Source organism: Podarcis bocagei (assembly GCF_964188305.1).
Source record: "Podarcis bocagei genome assembly, chromosome: 1".
NCBI classification, from domain to species: Eukaryota; Metazoa; Chordata; class Lepidosauria; order Squamata; family Lacertidae; genus Podarcis; species Podarcis bocagei.
Window position 1 is genome coordinate 82,982,832 of NC_138125.1, and position 19,545 is coordinate 83,002,376.

Here is a 19,545-nt window from a genome sequence, read left to right on the forward strand (position 1 = left end):
GCTGCACGATTTCTGTTCTCCTCCTGAAGCAAAGTTCTTAACCCGAGGTACTATTTCTGGGTTAGCAGAGTCTGTAACCTGAAGTGTATGTAACCTGAAGTGTATGTAACCTGAGGTACCACTGTACAGTGATGTTCACCCATGTGTTGATCTATCTAAAAGCATGTTGGCAAGAACACTACATTCCGTTTAAAAGCTCCTGAATACTCACTTCCCTTATTGGTGCAAAAAGAGAACATCGTTCTCTTTTTCCCAGCATCAGTTGAGGGGCTGGACCAGATGACCTTTAAGGTACCTTCCAACTCTATGATTCTATGTTCAGAGAAAAAGTGCAAGAGTAGGAGCTCATCTTTAAAGAACAATACAGGCTCAGAACATACCCAGTATGTATACTCCATATATATCCAGGCTCGTATACCCACAATTTTGCATATATGCATAATTTTGTAATGAACAAAATATCAACTTTTGAGTTACATTTCTGTTTCTAAAGCTGTTTACTTGCCACCATGGCAGCAAAGATAAGCTTGAAAACATGCAGGAAATCCCTGGTGAAATCTCAAAGATCAGTAGGACTCCAAGCAGTAAAGCGGGGAAGTTTCATTGTATGGCTTGCAGAAGCATAATATATTACGCAAAATGAGCATGTATGCAAAACTGCTTAATTTGCACTATTCAAATAAGCTGCTGAAATCCAGCTTTCCTTAGCCTTAGTGAATACAACACGGAGCTAGATGAACCAGCGTGTTATACCTGGAGCTGCTTCTGAAGACTCTTCGTAAACTTCAGCTGCTGCAGAATTCAGCTGCCATGTTGCTCACAGGGGCAAGATAGTTTGAGCATATATTGCCTATCCTGGCCCAAGTGCACTGACTGCTAATTAGTTTCCGTGCTGGTTTTGATCTACAAAACCTTAAACGCCTCAGGACCGCAATACGCCAGGGCCCACCTCTCCCCTGTATGAACTGACTTGGACCCTGCAATCATCATCTGAGGCCCTTCTTCATGTGCCTCCCTCTTAAGAGGTCCGGATGGTGGCAACACAAGAACGAGCCCTTTCTCTAGTGGCTCCCCGTTTGTGGAATCCCCTCCCCCAGTTAGGCTCACCTGGTGCCATCATTATATATCTTTAGGTGCCAGGCAAAAACCTTCCTCTGTAACCAGACCTCTGTCCTTTATCTATCTGTGGCCTTTTAGAAAGTGAGTGGGATGTTTTTACAATATTTCTCTTTCCTCTGGGTTTTAATGTATCTATGTGGGGTTTATTGTCTGTTTAGCTGGTTATAAGTTGCTTTGGGGTGCCCTGGGCAAGATAAAGCGACTGACAAATTTAGTAAATTACCAATTAAATAAATAAAACCACTGGTCTGGCTCAGTATAAAGAAATTTCCAATGCATGGTGACTTATGTATATTTTTTTTAAGCAGAGCTCATAGATCCTTACTTTATATTCCATACTCATGTGAGTATTACCAGAGCAGGTTACTTCACAGAGTCTCATTGCTTGCTGTAGATAATGATACTGCTCTGTCTATAGAAGGGCAAACAGCGACCTTTGAAAAATCCCAACATAACTTCACAGAGCAACATTTCTGAGAACAAATCAGAAGTAAGGCACGTACTTCGGAAGAATCTACAGGAGTATATAAACTTGTTGGCTTTATACACATACACACACACACACACACTAAGAATACAGCCCCAAATCCCTCAGTCCTCACAGGGTTTGTAATCCAACCAAGGGTCTGTTGAATCAAGTCATTTGTTATCATACAGTTCTACGGTGATCTCAACAAAATCTCTGTGGTTTTTGAGTTTTCAAGACTTAGAGGGCACTCCAAATGGATTGTTTAGCCAGTCCATCTTAGGCACACACTCCCACTTGGCTTGACGGATGGGCAAACAAGTCACCAGCTCAGGCCAAAGGCAATGGGAGCCCACATGAAGAGGACATGAACTGAATGCACACCTGGCACCACTTACAGAAATAAAAACCTGCGCTGAAATGGTCCATTTAACAGAGCACGATTACTTAAAAAACCCCCACTAATGAACAAACTTATCACCTTAAGCAGATGATTACAGCTCTTGCTACCCCCAAAAAAATCATGGGTTGGATTCAGGCTTCAAAACTAACAGCTTTTATTTAATTATTTTAGAATTCTAGCAAGTAATTCATCTGAAGACTGAATGGTGGATGACATTACTTCCTCAGCTTATCTGTGCTTACAAGAGCTCTGTGAAGCAAACTAAAATTGTTTCCATTTTACAGATGAGGCACTGAGACTAAAAGACAAAATACAACATGGTCGTTTAAAAATGCAAGTGCCCAATGTGGGGCTCAAACCCACAACCCTGAGAGTTGTTCTCCATGCAATTCCAGAAATTTTCACCAAGAATTACTAGAAGAGGAGGGCAGGGAGAGAAGGGCAGCTGCCATGAACGGCATGGTTAAATTTCACCAGAAATTATCTCCAAGCTAAAGGCTGTAAAATGTCAAAGCCAGCATTCTGAATTGGCTTAGAAACAGAATGGCACAGAATGGAAAGGTGGATTATACATATAACGAAACAAACTGCTGGTACTTGCAAGTCATCTTCCCTCCAAGTTTTTATCAATCTTTGCTTAAAATCTAGGGGTGTGTTCTGCACCCCTACATGAGATGCAACACTGAGGCTCAACAGACCTGGACAGCATCCCACCTGAATTCCGTGTGTGACCTGGAACTCTCCCCAGAATCTTTGGCAACATGTGGGAGTTACTTGGCAGACAATCTGATGCAGAAAGGGTTCCCTTTACATATAGAGAGAGAATAATGGCTTTATGTTCTATAATTATTAAAGCCACATCAGTCCCAGCCATCACCGCACATTGCTTAGATAAAAGGTCCTTTCCCCTCACACCGTCTCCCAACCTCTGGGTTGCTAAGTTCCATAAAGTACCGTATATCCTAAAGGACTGCATTTCACTTTCCCCTAAGCCAGAGGCTCCTTTAGGCATCTCTTCCAAAACTACTACAGTCCGATGAGATTGCACCATCCTTCATCACACTCATCCTGAGTTGACATGTAGATCCTCCATGAAAGAATGTCCATTGCTTTTCTTCACCAACCCTGCCCAATTCACACACAAAAGCTGCCACAACTTTCACTACATCTCAGTGATCCACTTCAGCTGGTGTCCTGAGACAGAAAAGGGGAAGGAAGACAGAAAAGGGGAAGGAAGGAGGGAAGGAAGGAAGGACAAATGGGTCTACATTGCTACATGCATTTACCTGTTCTGATCCAACGCATCCTGAGCGTGGCAGCACTCAAGGTGTCACACTTCAACCGCGTCTCTGATACCCCCACTGTAACATCACGCTATGATGCTTTGCTTGTCTGATCTGCATCCCACCGCTGCTGCCTGCAGGGTTTTCTATTCCTTTTCTGAGAGGCGGGGAAGGGGGGTGGTGAGGAGGCAGCTGTCAGGCATGGAGGCTGCCACCTCTCCGCAGCATCTCACTCCGATTAGGCACACACTGGGATTTGGGTTTGTGAGGGGATTAGCGAGAGGGGCCAGTCATGTGTTTGTACTGTACCAGCTTCCCCGGGACCCTTCTGTCACAGACTTCCTCCACTAAGCAAAGTACTTTGGAGAAAGCCTCTTAATTTCCTGACACAGCACCAGCCAGTCCTGGAAACAGAAGGCCATCCTCAGCCTCGCCACAGGTAAAGGCAGAGGCCTAAAAACCAAATGAGATTCTGCAGCATTGCATGCTTTCTTGGGGGTAAGCCAATGAAGTTAAGCAGAATCCCATGCAACACTCACTGCCTCCCCTCCCTTCCAGATATCTAAGGCACTTCTGCTGTGGTCAGTGATGGGTTTTGGATCCATTTAGATGCTCACTTCTCCATACCAAGGGACGAGCACGACACCAGGAAGCCCAGTCAGTATCCTGCCTTGGCTTGCAGTCTCAGGACCACACCAAGAAAACCTCATGTGTGGCGAACAAGTCACAAGCCCAAGAAAAAACAATGTCTAAATTCCAGGGGTCAAAAGGAGGAGGGATTTGCCGTCATCAGTGCACTACAGAATGAAGTTGTTAAACTCTCTGTTCCTAAAGGAAACATTCCTCCTGGGTAAGTGAAGAATTAACTAGTCTTGATAAAGACTGGGGGAGGAACCGGGCCAAAAAGAAACCTGCCATATACTAAACAAGAATTGGCTGCTCTGTGCCATCTTTGAGCAGCATGTCCTGCCAAGGTTTTCACATGCTTGCGGATATGAAAGGCTGTACATTTGATTCATCAAAGTGATGCTGCCAGGGAGAGAAGGGTAGATTCACAACAGCCCACCCTCAAAACACAATTAGTGGTGATCATGGGGTATGTGTGCTGTGATCTCTTAACATCCTGGTTTCAGGAGGGCATAACTTAGTCCTTTGCTGCTAACAAAGGGTACTTCAGAGTTGTCAGGATCACGCTGGCTTTATGACTCCAAGTCAGCTGTGGTCACGGGCAATGACAACAGTGCACCATGTGGGCAAACAGGCTTCCAGCACTGGAGCTTTCTGTAGTATCTGTTCCAACACCACATTTGATCTGGATGGAAGAATGAGATTCAGGAAGCATTTGTCTTGCTCTGTGGGAAGTTGGGCTGGTCCCTGTGGTTTCTGTGATGCAGCAGAAGACCAGTGGCTCTTTTAAAACAGGGATGGCTTGTTCAAGGGCTGCAGGTCAAGGGCCAGAGACTGCATGTCAACAGGGAGCATCAAGAAAAGTTGGTGTGGCTACCCTACAGCCAAACAGCCCCCCTCCTCAGCTGATCCAAGCAGATTAGGGGAGGGGGGATTATCACTCACTCTCTGCTCAAATGATCAGGCCAATGACCAGGGACAGGGCTATTTGCATTCCATCATGGTGCGGGGCTTTTCCCATCCCAGCTCCATGTCTACTTTAACTTATTTTCTCTTTTTGTTGCCACTGCCAAAACAGGTTGGGTCTTGTGGGAGCAAAATAATTCGTTTGTGAAACCAGGTCAGGCCCCCAACCTGGGAGCCAGCTACCTCTGCTTTAAAAGCACATACTTCCAAATATATTGACCTCACTGCAATGTATGCAAACAGGTTTAGGACTGCAGTTCTGAGTTTAGGACTCAGAGCAGTGTAGAAGTTAAGATCGCCAGACAAAATCCCTACAGTAAAAAGATCACAATATAACTATCCTTAAAGTACCCAAATGACTCTGCGAATAAACTCACACTCTGCCTTAAAACATTCACCAATACAAACACTCCTTCACACACCGATAACATACTCCTGTTGTAACATACGCCCTTCTCAGACACTTCCAGGCCCCACAGAGAAGAAACTAGCAATGTCAACAGCAAAGTTACAGGAAACTACCTGAGCAGGAATGACGGTGTGCATGAACTCAGGTGCTTTAGCGACTTTTACACTTGGCAAATGGCTTTGAAGTGCCAAGATTCTTGACTGCTATAAAGCACTATTTTTCCCATGCCACTGACTGAAGGAACTGGGTTTCATTTCCACCAGCTGAATAGAGACATGACTCCTTTGTATTTAGCCAGTACATTTTACTCCTGGCTGCAACAGCGCTGCAGAAACCCTTTAGTTTTACAAACTTTGGAATTTCTTATTCTACCTCATCTCCAGCGCCCCTCTCTCCCTACCCTATTAAAGCTTTCAGAGAGTTGCCAAGCTACTCATCCAACTCCATCCCCCCATACACCGTTTGTTCTTCTTTTTAAGCTGCTCTGCACATCTTTCCTGATACACATTCTTTAACAACCTCTTATCTCATAAATTAGCCAAGAGAGCGAGAGGGATCCCGAATAGCTAAGCTCTGCTGTAACTGTTTCCTTTACGTGAGTGTTAGGCAGAGAGGAAGGTAGGGTTTTCAGAGAATGCCAGCCAAGGGTCAGGCAGTGCTTCTCTCTCTCTCTCTCTCTCTCCCCGCCACCCCCAAATACTCTCCACCTTCTCTTTGATATAAAATACAAACGCTCTATGTAAACACTCCCTGAACAGCACGGACAGACCAAAATTAAGTGCTTTACCTTCCTTGTGAAAAAGCCTCAAACCCACCACTTTTAACCTCTGCGCACATTCCTTCTCTTATGACTCCCCCCACCGACCTCATCTAAACTTAGGCAATGTGCCAGTAAATACTCCCCAAAGTTTAGCTATTCCGAAACCAGAATACTGAGTTAAGATGCTATGGCCAACACTGTTTTCAGTCTCCCTCTCAATGCAATTCCACCATACAGAACAAAACAGATACTAGATCTCAGAAATATCTTGATCTATACTCGCTCCGCTATCTAGAAAACAGAAGAATGTGGGGAAGCCATTCCATGTATGTCGGTGTGACATCAATACATTTAACTCTACTCCTCTGGTAATTTGTTCGCTTCCATTTTGCCCCAACACTGAAATTACTCTCACGTTCATCTTTTTCTTGCCTCTTGTTATTTGTACTTGGAACAGCAAGCCCTTATTCTCTGGCAATGAGTGAACAAGACAATGAAGGATTCTGTGCTGGGCCACGTTGTGTATCAACACTATCTAGAGAAGGGATGCAGGGCTTGTGGCCCTCCAAATATTGCTTGACTTCAACTCTCATCAGCACCAGCCCAGCATGATGGGAGCTGGAATCCAATAACAGGTTACTCATCCCTGACCTGGGGTATTGGTGTTGTGTCATGCACCAGACCCTCCACCACTATTTTCTTTAGGGTCCCTACATGCAAAGACAGGCTGCAGCGGATTGAGAGGATGAAACCAATAGAAGGTCCAATGGTCAAGAAGGCGGTTTCTGCATGTGCTGTAGAGGGAAGTGAGGGGCAGGTGGGGCTCATCAACCTGGGAAGGTAGGCCATCTAGGAGAAGGAAAACTCTGATCCTAAATCTACGCTGCCTTGCAGGATATCTTCAGGAAAAGAAAAGGCTAAGGAGTAACTCCTACACAAATCCAGAGTGGAGTTCCTAAGGCGGTTGGATGGCTTCCTTTCTGCAACTCCTGCAGCCAAGCTGGAACCAAAAATATTGCTCTGCTTTCCTTTGGACCACATCAGTGAGGCTGGGGGGGGGCAGGTCTTGTCGCCTAGGCAGTCCAGGACCCCCATACACACTGCCCAGGCTTGTGCCTTGGGGAGGTTACTTCAGTGCTGCTAACACAGCAGTTTGACTTCACTTTCAGGGGCACACACCATTGTCTATTGGAACAGGCGGATGACGACAACAATTGCACTTTTAAATGCTGTTTAAGAGAGGATATTTCAGCAGGTACATTTTTTTATACCCCTGCATCACAGGCTCCATTTTCCAAAATTCCTTCTTGAAGGAATTCCAGTTAAAGATACAGGAACACCATCTTCCTTAGAATCGGATACCCCTGAGGAAGACCAGGAGGAGAAACAGACTTTAACAGTTGGCTTCATGTTGCAGGATGGATTTAAAGGAGAGTCCTGGGCTGGAAAAGACTGGAGATTATTGATCTAAAGAGATGAACATTCACAGAACTAGAGGTCACACCCTCAGCCCCAGTCTAAAGGTAAAAAATATCTATCCCAATAGCAAGTCACCCAAGCAACCCACACAAGCAGGTAAGAATCAGAGCTTTTTCCAGCTGTAATTCAGAGATCTTTCCAAAGCCTTCTTCAGTGAGCTACTAGACACCTATATCCCTCTATCATTCCTCCTTACACTCAATCCTTCCCTGCTCACAGGACCATCAGCCTTCAAAGATACATAGATTCCACCTGTGCTAATATACATATAGATATTGGAAAGAAGCTTAATTCTGAAATGGCATAGAATGAATTGAACTGCTTACTGCAGGGTTAGATGTGGTGAAAATTCCATTTCTAGGGAGCCAATTAAATACCTTTAATTATTTCTGAGGTGGTTCTCTAAAACAATAAAAAGAATTTAAAAAAGACCATCACAAGCAAAAATACTAAAACACAGCCAGTTTGAAATAACTATTTCCTCGCCACACAGTATGTGGGTTGTACTGCTCTGCAACCAGAAGTAAAGGTAAAGGTAAAGGTACCCCTGAACATTAGGTCCAGTTGAGGATGACTCGGGGGTTGCGTGCTCATCTTGCTCTATAGCCCGAGGGAGCCAGCGTTTGTCCGCAGACAACTTTCCGGGTCATGTCGCCAGCATGACTAAGCCGCTTCTGGCGAACCAGAGCAGCACATGGAAATGTTGTTTACCTTCCCGCCTTACCTTACCTACTTGCACTTTGACGTGCTTTCAAACTGCTAGGTTGGCAGGAGCTGGGACCGAGCAATGGCAGCTCACCCTGTCGCGGGTATTTGAACTGCTGACCTTCCGATCGGCAAGCCCTAGGCTCTGTGGTTTAGACCACAGCACCACCCGCATCCCTGCAACCAGAAGTAGTGATGCCCAAATCTATAACCCTACTCACAAAAGAGCAGACCATTCATGAGTCCGTAATAGTCTTATTTTCTTATATTATATACCACCTTCTTTCTATCATGAAGCCCAAGACAGTGCACATGTGGTCACCAGACCAGTTATCCATCCAGACACTGACCAGACCTAGACCTTCTTAGCTTCAGCCTCAGGTGCCTTCAAACCACATCCTGATAATTAGAGAGGAAGCTCTCCGTTGTAATGCTAGAATCTCCAAAACCTTGACGCTTACAATAAATAAGAATTTTGAACACTGCCCCTGTCTAAACAAACAAACAAACAACAACCCCAATTCTCAGAAAGGCATCAGGAGGTGCTCCATCCAGCAGGGAGAGTAAATTCTCTCATGGGAGTGGACATTACTGATTTCAGAATGTGCCTTAAAACACCATTTGCAGCATAAAATCACATATCTTATATCTAATTGTCAGTATTTCACACTACGCACAGTTCATTTATGAAATTGTCACAGAATGTAGCAACAGCAACAAGCTTAGATTAATTTGGTACGTAGTTATGTTCATAGAGAATAAAACAACAGTGTTAAACTGATGTCTGGAATCAGTAACAGACTAGAAAAAGGACCAATAAACTGAAGCCCAATAAAGAGATGTTGTTGGTAAGTCTTCTTTCTATCTGTGCCAGTAGGTGATGGCTGACCAAAACTGGATAAGATTTTATTCCTCTCATCCTTAAGGACCAGGTTCATAGTCAAAGTGTTATAGATTTGGTCTTACCCTTATAGAACCAAGGAGCCTTGATGGCATGAAGTTATAATTGGCATGCCAGCTATGCTCTCTCCTGGATAAAGATAGATTGAGCAAAGTTCTTCACATTCAGGTAACATCTCAGCTGGATTACCACAATGCACTGTACATGGGACTGCCCTTGGAGACAGTTCAAAAACTACAGAGTTAATTGCTAACTGATACAAGTAGTATGGAACACATTTTTCCAGTTTTAAAACAAACACACTGACTCACTGCCCATTTTCAAACCCAAGTCCTGGTGCTGATCTTAATTTTTAACTCCCTTAACTACTCGGAAACAGACTACCCCAAGGACTGCCTACTAGCCAGGCAAGCTTATGCGGTAAGAAACTACTCCAAGCGTGAGGGAACATGAAGAGTTTAGACAAGCAGGGGCATATAAGACAGTATTTTCAATTAGAGAATCACAATTTTGAAACACCTCTCTAGGGAAGCTCACCTTGTGCTGAAACTAATACCTTTCTGAGTCTGGAATTACTTTTTTCCCCCTCCTACACCCTCCTACACCTTGTACTTGCTGTGTTTTTAAGTGCTGCCTCGTCTCATTTTTATGCTGCTTTATTTTTGATTAATGTATTAATGTTGTGTTTTATGTGTTAAGGAAGTGAAGGGATCTTCCAAATCAATGGCTATCAGCCACAGTGGTTAAATGGGGCCTCTATGTTCTGAGGTGGTATATCACTTAGTAACAATTCCTAGAGGACAAACAATTGGGAAGGCAACAGCCTTCACAGGATGCATGTGGGTTTTTCCTGGACACTTCTGATTGGCTGCTGTTGGACAGGGTTTGCTGATTAGATGTGCCATTGGTCTGATCCAGCAGGTCTCTTATGTCCTTAAGGCCAGGGGTAGTCAACACGGTGCCCTCAGGATGTTGCTGGACTCCAGCAGCCTCACATGGAGTGGCCTATGGCCAGTGGGGACAGGGTTTGCAAACCACAACATCTGGAGGTCGCCTCATTGGCTACCTCTGTTTTCAAAATATATTTTTAATTTTTAAAAGATAAATAAATAAATTTTGTATAAATGGATTTTTAAAATATATATATGCTACCTTCCAAGCAATTCACGATCTCAGAGCGGAGCCTTACTTGCAAGAACGCAAAGGCCTCCATTTGCTGCTGGTGTTTAAAAGCTGAACTCCACAGAAGTTGAATAGCTGGGGTGGTCAGAGAGGGTTGGGCTCTCCTGCATTGTCAGTATGCAGTCTCATGGAGGAGGAGGAGGAAGACAGAGCTCTCTCTGGGCTGAACTTATTTAAATTATTGAGAAAACAGTCATATAAACTTACCTTTGTTTGCCTTGCTTGCTAATGTAAAGATGATCAACCTCCATGTTTGTTTAAGTGATCTGTCCCATCCCCCCCCCCACTCCCAAGTCTCAGCACTTTGAAAAAGTGGTTTGTACCAGTAACTCAATTCCAGATTTCAAGCACAGGGTGGGAATTGTGCTATTAGACATGTACCCACTTAATATTCATTGAAATGGTCAGATCTCCAGTGAGTATCCAAGAAGCCTGATCTCCAGTGAGTATCCAAGAAGCCTGGTAGGAAAGGGGGGGGGTGGCCTCCAGACTACAAATTCCATTGTCCCTGACCATGGACCACGCTGACTGGCACTGATGGAGTTGTGAGTCCAACCCCACCCTGGATGGTTAAGTCCAACAACTATGGGGTTGCAGGACTTATCTCGCTTTCAGGCCAAGGGACCCGGCATTTGTCAACATCTGAAGGACACCATATTAGCTTCCCCTGCCATAAAATCTTCCAGTTTGAGTGTTTACCTCTACCCACATTGAGGAAGTGCATGAGAGAGTGAAAGCGAGTGTGTGAAACCCCCAAGGCTGATTACAATCTTTCTGTGATGGGCAAGGGGAAGATGTAAGCCCAAAGAGCTGATGATGAAAATGCTTGCTATACCTGTTAAATCTTTCTTAACTATCTTAACTATCTCGACTTGGCTAACATTAGTAGGAGAGGCAGGGAATTAACTGCTGGGCTGACATAGACTGACCATTTTTTTGTCTGACCTCACGGTGCTATTCTTAAATCAAATCAATATAAGCTCCCCATCTTTTAGAGTTATTTTAAAGTTGCATTTTAGGCATCAAATATATATCATTAACGACACTTTATCTTGCAGATCAACTCAAAATGGATTCAGAAATCATACCAAAAAAGCTTTTTGTGGATGTTGTTCATGTGAGGTCAAACGCAAGAGAAGCCATTTCTAAATCAAGTGTACATTCTAGCCAATGTAATCTTTATATTCACAATACAGATAAGGGAAAAGCAAAACCCAATTCAAACATCATTTGTGAGCAAACTCGCAAGCTACAATGCATGTTATAGAACTCCCAATACCATTTCTTAGGGATTCTGAACTAACTCAAGATATCAAGATTTTGGAAAATCAACCACCTGAGAAGATTAGAGCAAGACACGCAGGTATAGAAGGCAAACAATCCATATCAGGAGCTCCCTACCTAGACTACATAATGTTCCTTTTTTGGTAAGCATTTCCTTCACATCTTCACCTATCGTATAGCTACAGACTCTGTTCAAATCAAATGTAAATACAATACATAGGAAATAAAGAAACCATCCTCCAAACCTTTATGAAATTTACACACTCAAAAAGGGAAATTACACAACTTGCAGGGACTAAAAAGTGTCCTACTTGTCAAAAGCTCAATCATCAGCTAGACTGGGGGAGAAATATAGTAGCTTTTGTCAAATTTCATTTCCCTAGAAAGTAGAATCAGGAAGATGTAACTGACAGTCACAGTCTCTGAAAGCAAGTGGATAAAAGGAACTAATCAAAACATGAAGTCTCCAATCCTATACACAGTCACCTGGGAGTAAGTCCTATGGAACTCAATGAGACTTACTTCAGAGCAGGTAGGTAGAGGATTGCACTGTAAGACAGTTCAGCTGAGGCAAGGCTGCCAAAATTTGAGTCTGAATGTTTAGAAACATTTGCATTTCAGGCAAAAAGCTTCACCTGATAAAGTTCTCCATCAAAATACTACTTTAAGGATTTCCACACACCCCACCCGTTTTCTTTGTTGAGCAAGCAATATCTGCCAAATGTCACCCTGGCACAAAGCTACAGCTTTGTGGAGGCAGGGGTAGGCAACCTAAGGCCCGTGGGCCGGATGTGGCCCAATCACCTTCTCAATCTGGCCCGCGGACAGTCCGGGAATCAGTGTGTTTTTATTTATTCAATCAGTGTTTGTTTGTTTATTAATCAGTGTGTTTATATTTAAACAGTGTGTCCTTTTATTTAAAATGCATCTCTGGGTTATTTGTGGGGCATAGGAATTCATTCATTCCTCCCCCCCAAAAAAATATATAGTCCGGCCCACCTCATGATATGAGGGGTGGTGGACTGGCCCATGGCTGAAAAAGGTTGCTGACCCCTGTTGTAGCCCCTTTCAAAATTAGGCACTATTACTGCTAGGCTGAATAGGCACAAAAACAAGAGTCAGGAAGAGCCGATACTATGAAGTGTGCCTAAGCATTAGACAAACTAAAAACACAGCTACATACTGCCAATCTAGCTAAGTGGACATAAAAACAGTCCCTTTTAATAAATTCCAGAGGGTTAGCCTTGTTAGTCTGTTGCATGTCAGTCTGTCATTTAATAAAGATCAATTCGACAACTCTTCACTACTCACATGTTAAAGCATTTCAGGCAAAAGGAGGCTTCATGGTGGAAAACAGAAGATGGAAGAGGATACAGACTACGTTCATTTTTAATTACTGATATTAAGCCATCTTGCACTGATGGGGTTTTGTTTCAGCCTCGAGTCCTTCCAAACCACACAAGCTTAAGGAGGGGACTCAAAATAAGAATTGTTGCAAAAATTGTTCATAAACGTGAAATTTCTTTTTCATTCGAGGCTGAATCTTTTGTTATATAATTGTATTTATATACTGCACCAAACTGCAAGGGTCGAGAGAAAGTCACACAACACTTTATCTTAAGCAATGTTTACAAGAGACCTGTACAGCAAGCCAGTATTATCATCCCTATGTGAAGACGGGAGGCTGTGGATGAGAAAATAAAAGGCATGGCTAAGGCCACCCAGTGAACTAGGGGCTTTATTAGATTGCACTCCTAGCCACTAGGCTACGTCAGTTCACAATTACACACAGGTCATCTGATGAAGGGCAGCTATGACTTAAGCACATTTTTAGGGTTTGGTTTGTGGACCCGTAAGGTCTGCTCTACATGCTTCCACAGACAGCTTTGTTACTGTACTCTACCACTTCTACATAAACCTGCATTCAGGTTAATCTGCCACATCACAGCATGTGAGGACGTTGGCAACATCATTAGTGTGCTTAACTCTCAGAAGAAAGGAAGAGTGCAAAGTGATGTCAAATCCCAGGCTTGATCAATGTATTAAACTGACCCTTAAGTCCGTGGAAGATTATACTGCCATTCAGCCTGTCAACAACAGAAGTGTACTGGGCATGTCTTAATAATTAATTGTGCAGGATAATATCCCTATGTGCAATAGGTAAAGGTGGTTAGATCTGAAGTGCAGAATTTCAGCACATCTGGGGATGTGCAAAGGGAACATCATTAGTAAAAAATAAGGCAGTTTCGCCAGTTACTCTGGAACCACAAATAAAAAGGTGTATGGAAAGGTTATAGAGGGAAAAAAGCAAGAAAAATCACAGGAATGGGGGAACTATAGAAAAGAGAAGGATACAGGGCTGAAAATAGGAAACACAGAACACAAATGTAGAAATAAGGGAAGTGATGTTGGGGATACACAAAGAGGAGATAGAAAAACTGGGAAAGGATTCCCAAAGGCAACAGGCATTATGCTCCCTTCTAAAAAACCAATGCTCAAGTTCAAGACTTCAAGACATTTTACTAAATGGTTACTGAAAGGCACCACTCTCCAGGCTGCTGTTGGCTTTTCAGAGCAGCAACAACGATAACACACTTTTCTCCTGTGGGGACTAATAGCAGCTTCAGGGAAGGAGGGGGGGTTGGGTGGTACTTATTTTGGGAAACCATAACAAGGAAAGGGTCAAACATCCCATTTTCTAATCAGAGATCACAAATCCAATCAATTTAGAAATTCCCAGGTGCATTATAAAAATGGGGGGAAACTCAGACGATCTAAACACATGACCCCCTCTCATGTAACATGCAGTTTGGCCCTCACATATCTTTAAAATATATATATTAGGAATATACCTTTCAAGTGTAGACAAATAAAAAGTGGAGACAAATATGTCTGATGCATGTACTCCCATGTACACAGTGGAGAATAGGTTCATGCTGATATTTCACCTGTGGCGGTTGGCTGTGTGCTACAGGAAAAGGCACCAGTACCCTGCTTTGTACTGGTGGCTGACATTTATTTTTATAAACTGCTCTTCTGCTAAGACTGGTACTCCAAACAGCTGCTAACAATTAAAATTCGTGACAAAGACACAATACGGGATGTTACGAATACATGGTGGGACGGTGAATAATAAGGTACAATATGACTCTTGGATTGCTTTTGCTACAAGAAACTAACATGGCTACGCCCTTGGGGAAAGGTAATGAAGGCAGAGCAATGAACAAGGCCTTGAACTAGAAGAAGTTGGGCATCTCATTGGCTTATGTCTGGAAGACCTCTTTGTCTGAGAGGCAACGACTGAGGACAATTCACACAACTGCTTATGACACATGTGCCTCTCTGGAATTTATCACACAATTTGGCAACGATCTCCCCCCCCCCCTTTTGTGAAAGCTTCAATATGTGTCCAATTCACCTAGTCCTCAACCCATTTCTGTAAGGCTCCCAGGACACCTACACACCTGCAAACAGGAGCATTTACAAGATCAGCTCTAAAAGGTACTTGCAACATGAGATATAGTTTCCTTCATGGATTCTTCTTACTCCATCCATCTATCTCTTTATTACTGTCAATGACCACCACAAGATTCTTACTCTCAGTTTTGATTAAGTCTGGAAAGTACCTTTCTGAGTGAGAGAGAAAAGTGAACTTTATACGTGTGTTTTGAGAAAGAGAAAATAACTTTAGGGCAACAACTCTTTGGCCTGGGTGCAGAATCGGTACCCGGATCCCTCATTCGGAGAGCCACGACGGGAAGCCCTCGGTCTTTGGAGGGACGTTTGCGGCGTCACAACTTTTGAAACCCTTTTAAAAACAACAGCCCCTTCGTCAAAACTTCCTGCAGTTCAGAGAAGTCCCCGCACCCTTTCGCTCACAAAACTTTGCCGCCCGACGCGCGTCGCGCTGAGGGGGGCCACCGGCGGGCACGCGGCGCCGTCGGGGAAGCTCTCGAGGCGGACCTCCGAATAAACAACGCCGCTCGAGGGGGAACGAGGAACGGCGCGGGCGTCGAGCTCGGCGTCCCGTCGCGCCGCGTGCGCCGCCTTGGCGCTCACCTACCTTCGAAGAAGCGCCGCAGAGCCTCCTTCTCGTCCACCACCTCCATAGCTGTGCCATGCACCAAGCGGCCGGGCTAGTCTCCGAGCCCGCAGGGGGGCATCCCCCCGGCCAGGGCGCCCCGAGCAGTGGAACGGAGCGCGCGCCCCGCAAGTGACCCTGCTGTCGGCCGCGCTGCCCGGGCTGTGGCCCCGCTTGACCCGCTGGCGCTGAGGTGAGTCTGCCCTCTCTCTTGCTCCCTTTCCTCCTGCTCGGGAGCCGGCGCGCTTCCCCCGGGGAGACGCGCCCCCAGTAGCCTTCCCCGGCGGCCGCCGCGCACCGGCCTCTCCACGCCGCTTGGCACTCAACTTCGGCGGGCTGCTGCTGCTGCTGCTGCTGTTGCCGCTGCTGCGCTCTGGCTCTGTGCGGACGCCCCGGCCTCTCCCCTCACGCCCTCCGCCCCTTCTCCCCGCCGCCGCCGCCTCCGCCTCCCGCTCCTCTCGCGGCCGCCTCCAGGGCTCCTGCAACTCCGCCGGCCGGAGCTGGCGTTGCCTGGGGCCAAGCTAGAGGGCGCGCCGAGCAGCGAGGGCCTCCGCAGGGTTACGGCGGGCATGGGGTTTCCTCCCCCCCCCCCGCCGAAGGTTTGTTTATTGGCTTCTTTATTCCTCGAAGGATTTATACTACGCCTTTCCAGTTCCAAAATGGGAGCGCCTTAAAGCCTTGCCCCGCGGCGCCACCCCCCCCTCCCGCCCAGGGTACGATTAGGCCGGGGGCGCCGCTCAGAGGAATAGGCAAAAGTGGCCCGGACCCGAAAGCGGCAGATCTAGATTGCCACATTTTTGTGTAATGAACACACGTGGGTATCTGAGAGAGGGATCGTTCAGTTCAGACATTTAAAGTGCATTCAATGCACATGACTTCCCCCAAAGAGTTATGGGAACGGTAGTTTCCTTCGCACCCAGTACCCTTAACAAACTACAGTTCCCAGGATGGGGGGGGGAGTCATATGCTCTTAATGTGTGTCAGGATGTGCTTTGAATATATGGTGTAGCTCTGAGTCAAAAATGTATGCATGTAATTATCATTTAATCCTGGGGAGGGAAACCTTTGCCGGCGCAAGGACTGCATTCATTTTGGGGGGCATATGTGTGTCAGTGGTGGGCAGGGAGGGCTAGAAGCAAGAGTGCATAGAGCAACTAATGTGAATTTTAACTTTGTACAGTAAGCGATAGTTTCCACACAATCTTGCACATCTTTTTCTATCCTCCATTCAAACAAGAGACATCATTGAAGGACACATTCCATCCAGGCAAAAACATTCAAAGAGGGTGTGAAGTAGGGCCAGGGCAGGCTGTGGCCTGGAGAGCATTCCGAGGGCCAGATAGGACCCGTGGGCCACATTTAGCCACCCTGCACTCGAGGTTCCACTCTCCAATTGGTATCATAATGCTCTTTCTAAATGTGTTTTATTGTATTCTAACTACTGTTTTTAGCTAGGTTTTTTTTTTTGCATTTTTTATTTCACATAAACAAACATATAATCCCCTTTGACTCCCCCCCCCCAATTGTGGATCTTAATATAATGATTTTCCCCTTGGCATCTCTTTCATAACTCTATTCTTATAAATCCTTTGTCATTCCATAGTTCAAATTTTTGCTACAAGTTTTCTGTCAATCCTACCAATGTATGTAATTGTTTGCAATAGTTTTTCAAATAAATTATAAACCTTCCCCATTCTTTATTAAAGACCTTCCTGGTTTCTGATTCTTCCTGTCAGTTTTGCTATCTCAGCATAGTTCATCAATTTTATCTGCCACTCTTTTTTGTACTATCTTTATACGGTACTTCAGGAAGCTAGTTTGCTTTTATTACTTCATATTTTGTAATGATGTTTTTAAAATGTTGTAAGCCGCCTTGGGAGAGAGGCAGGATATAAATTGAATCTTGCACAGCTGTCATAGTGAGGGAGACCTTTGTCCATGAACAGCATGGGGGGGAGGGTCTTACGGGGCATCCTGCCCACACATCCAACATTTGTACCCTTATGGTTCATGGTATTGAAAGCTGCCTTGGAGAATCAACATGGCCACAACACACACACACAATAGAGCCCAATCAAACAGGGTGAGCAGAAGGCAGACAATAAAGAAGAGTTACAGTTTAGGGTCACTCACACTGGCATATCTGTATTTGCTACTCAGCTTGTAAAGAGAGCCACCACAAAACCCACCCTCCCAGAGGGTATGATTTAGCAAACCTGGGTTTGGAGCATTCATAAGTTACCTTTAGTTTCCACATACACTTGTAAAATAGTATGTGGGGACCTTAGAAAGGTAATACAGTGATTGGAAGTGACTGCCAAATACTAGAAAGAATTTACCCTCCAGGCATAGGATTTCAAATAAAAGCTTCCTTAGAACTTGATATTATTTTAGGAATTTAATGAATTATATTGGAGTAGTTGTCTTGCAGGCAGTGCACATTTACTCTCAGGTAAATGCACACATTATATTTACCTGAAAATTAGACCTATGAAGGGTAATGGGACTGATTTCCTGGTACAGAGGGAGCCGAATTGGTGTTCTCCAGATGTTCCTGGACTACAGTTCCCATCACCCCTGAACTTTGGAGGGAGGCACTCTCCAACATCCAGAGAGCACCACTAAGTGAGTTTAGGATAGCAGCCTTTTAAGTCTGGTTGTGCATTTCTGTGCCCTCTTACATGGAACAAAGTGAGATTTTCTCTAAGTAAACATACATGTGGCTGTATTCACTTCCACGGGTTACAGCCGATTATTTCTTCAGAAGTTACATTTTAGAGATTCTAATCAGTGAGATCCTGTGCTAATAAAAAATTAGCTAAAGATTAAAATGAATTTGAGCAACATTGTAGGCAGGTACACGTGCATATTTTACTTTCCTCCAGCTCCGATAAGTAGAAACAATGGCATGTTACTCAACCAATGTCCAGTCTGGCTATGAATTGCTGCACTAGCATGAGATGTCAGTTTGGTACAGCAATTGCGGTACCTAATAATAGCTCAGAGCACTTTCTGTTACATAGATGCAAGTAAAGATCTGCCTCCTACAACCCCCTTCAGTTCCTCCTTCAAATCTTAATACATGGCTAGTGTCTGAAGGCTGATGACCTTCAGAATTTTAAGGACAGTTTGTATCTCCAGAAAACCCACACCACATTCCTCTTTCCCCGCCCATCTGATTCATTGCCCACTGAAGGTGAAAGGGATTTTTTTCCACATCAGCACAATATAATCCGTCCCCTTATGGCAATAAACTATATTTTACACTGGTGGCTGTCACTTTAAAGGAAGGGAACGTTTTCACCCTTGTTCATGTGATCATCTCACCACCAGAATTTTTTTTGGGGGGGGGCAGAATGGAGAGCTCTTTTTCAGGACGAGGGGGTCAACTTACAGGATTCTTGTTTTGACTCACCTTCACATAGAATCACAGAGACCCTGGAAGAGACTAAATCATCCCTGACAGATGGCTATCCAACCTTTGCTTAAAAATCTCCAGTGAATGAGAGTCCACCACCTTGCAAGAGAGTTTGTTGCGCTGTTAAATAGTTCTTACTGTCAGAAAGCTCTTCCTGATTTTAGTAGGAATCTCTGTTCTTGTAACTTGAATCCATTGGTTCCGGTCCTACCCTCCAGAGCTTGCTCCATTTCCCGTGTGACAGCCCTTTAGATATTTGAAGATGGCTATTGTATCTCCAGTTCTGGGCACCACAATTTAAGAAGCATATTGACAGGCTGGAACATGTGCAGAGGAGGGTGACCAAGAAGATCTGGAAATCAAGCCTTATGAGGAATGGTTGAAGGAGTTGGGTATGTTTAGGTTGGAGAAGAGAAGACTGACAGGCGCTCTTCACTTCTGTCTGTTACTGAACTTCTTCTT

The 19,545-nt window shown here is 44.6% G+C and overlaps 1 protein-coding gene across 4 annotated transcripts in view; it reads right to left on the reverse strand.

The window, feature by feature from the left end:
- MYRF (myelin regulatory factor) overlaps positions 1 to 16,061 on the reverse strand; it is a 97,753-nt gene extending 81,692 nt beyond the window's left edge. For 3 of the 4 annotated variants that reach the window (XM_081205897.1, XM_081205895.1, XM_081205896.1), the window contains exon 1: positions 15,648 to 16,060. In XM_081205897.1, coding sequence (XP_081062023.1) covers positions 15,648 to 15,693 — 46 coding nt within the window. In that variant the 5' untranslated portion in view covers positions 15,694 to 16,060. Of the gene's footprint in view, positions 1 to 15,647 lie in introns of all 4 variants that reach the window. The other variant, XM_081205894.1, reaches the window with a different exon arrangement.
- Positions 16,062 to 19,545: the final 3,484 nt, after the last annotated feature.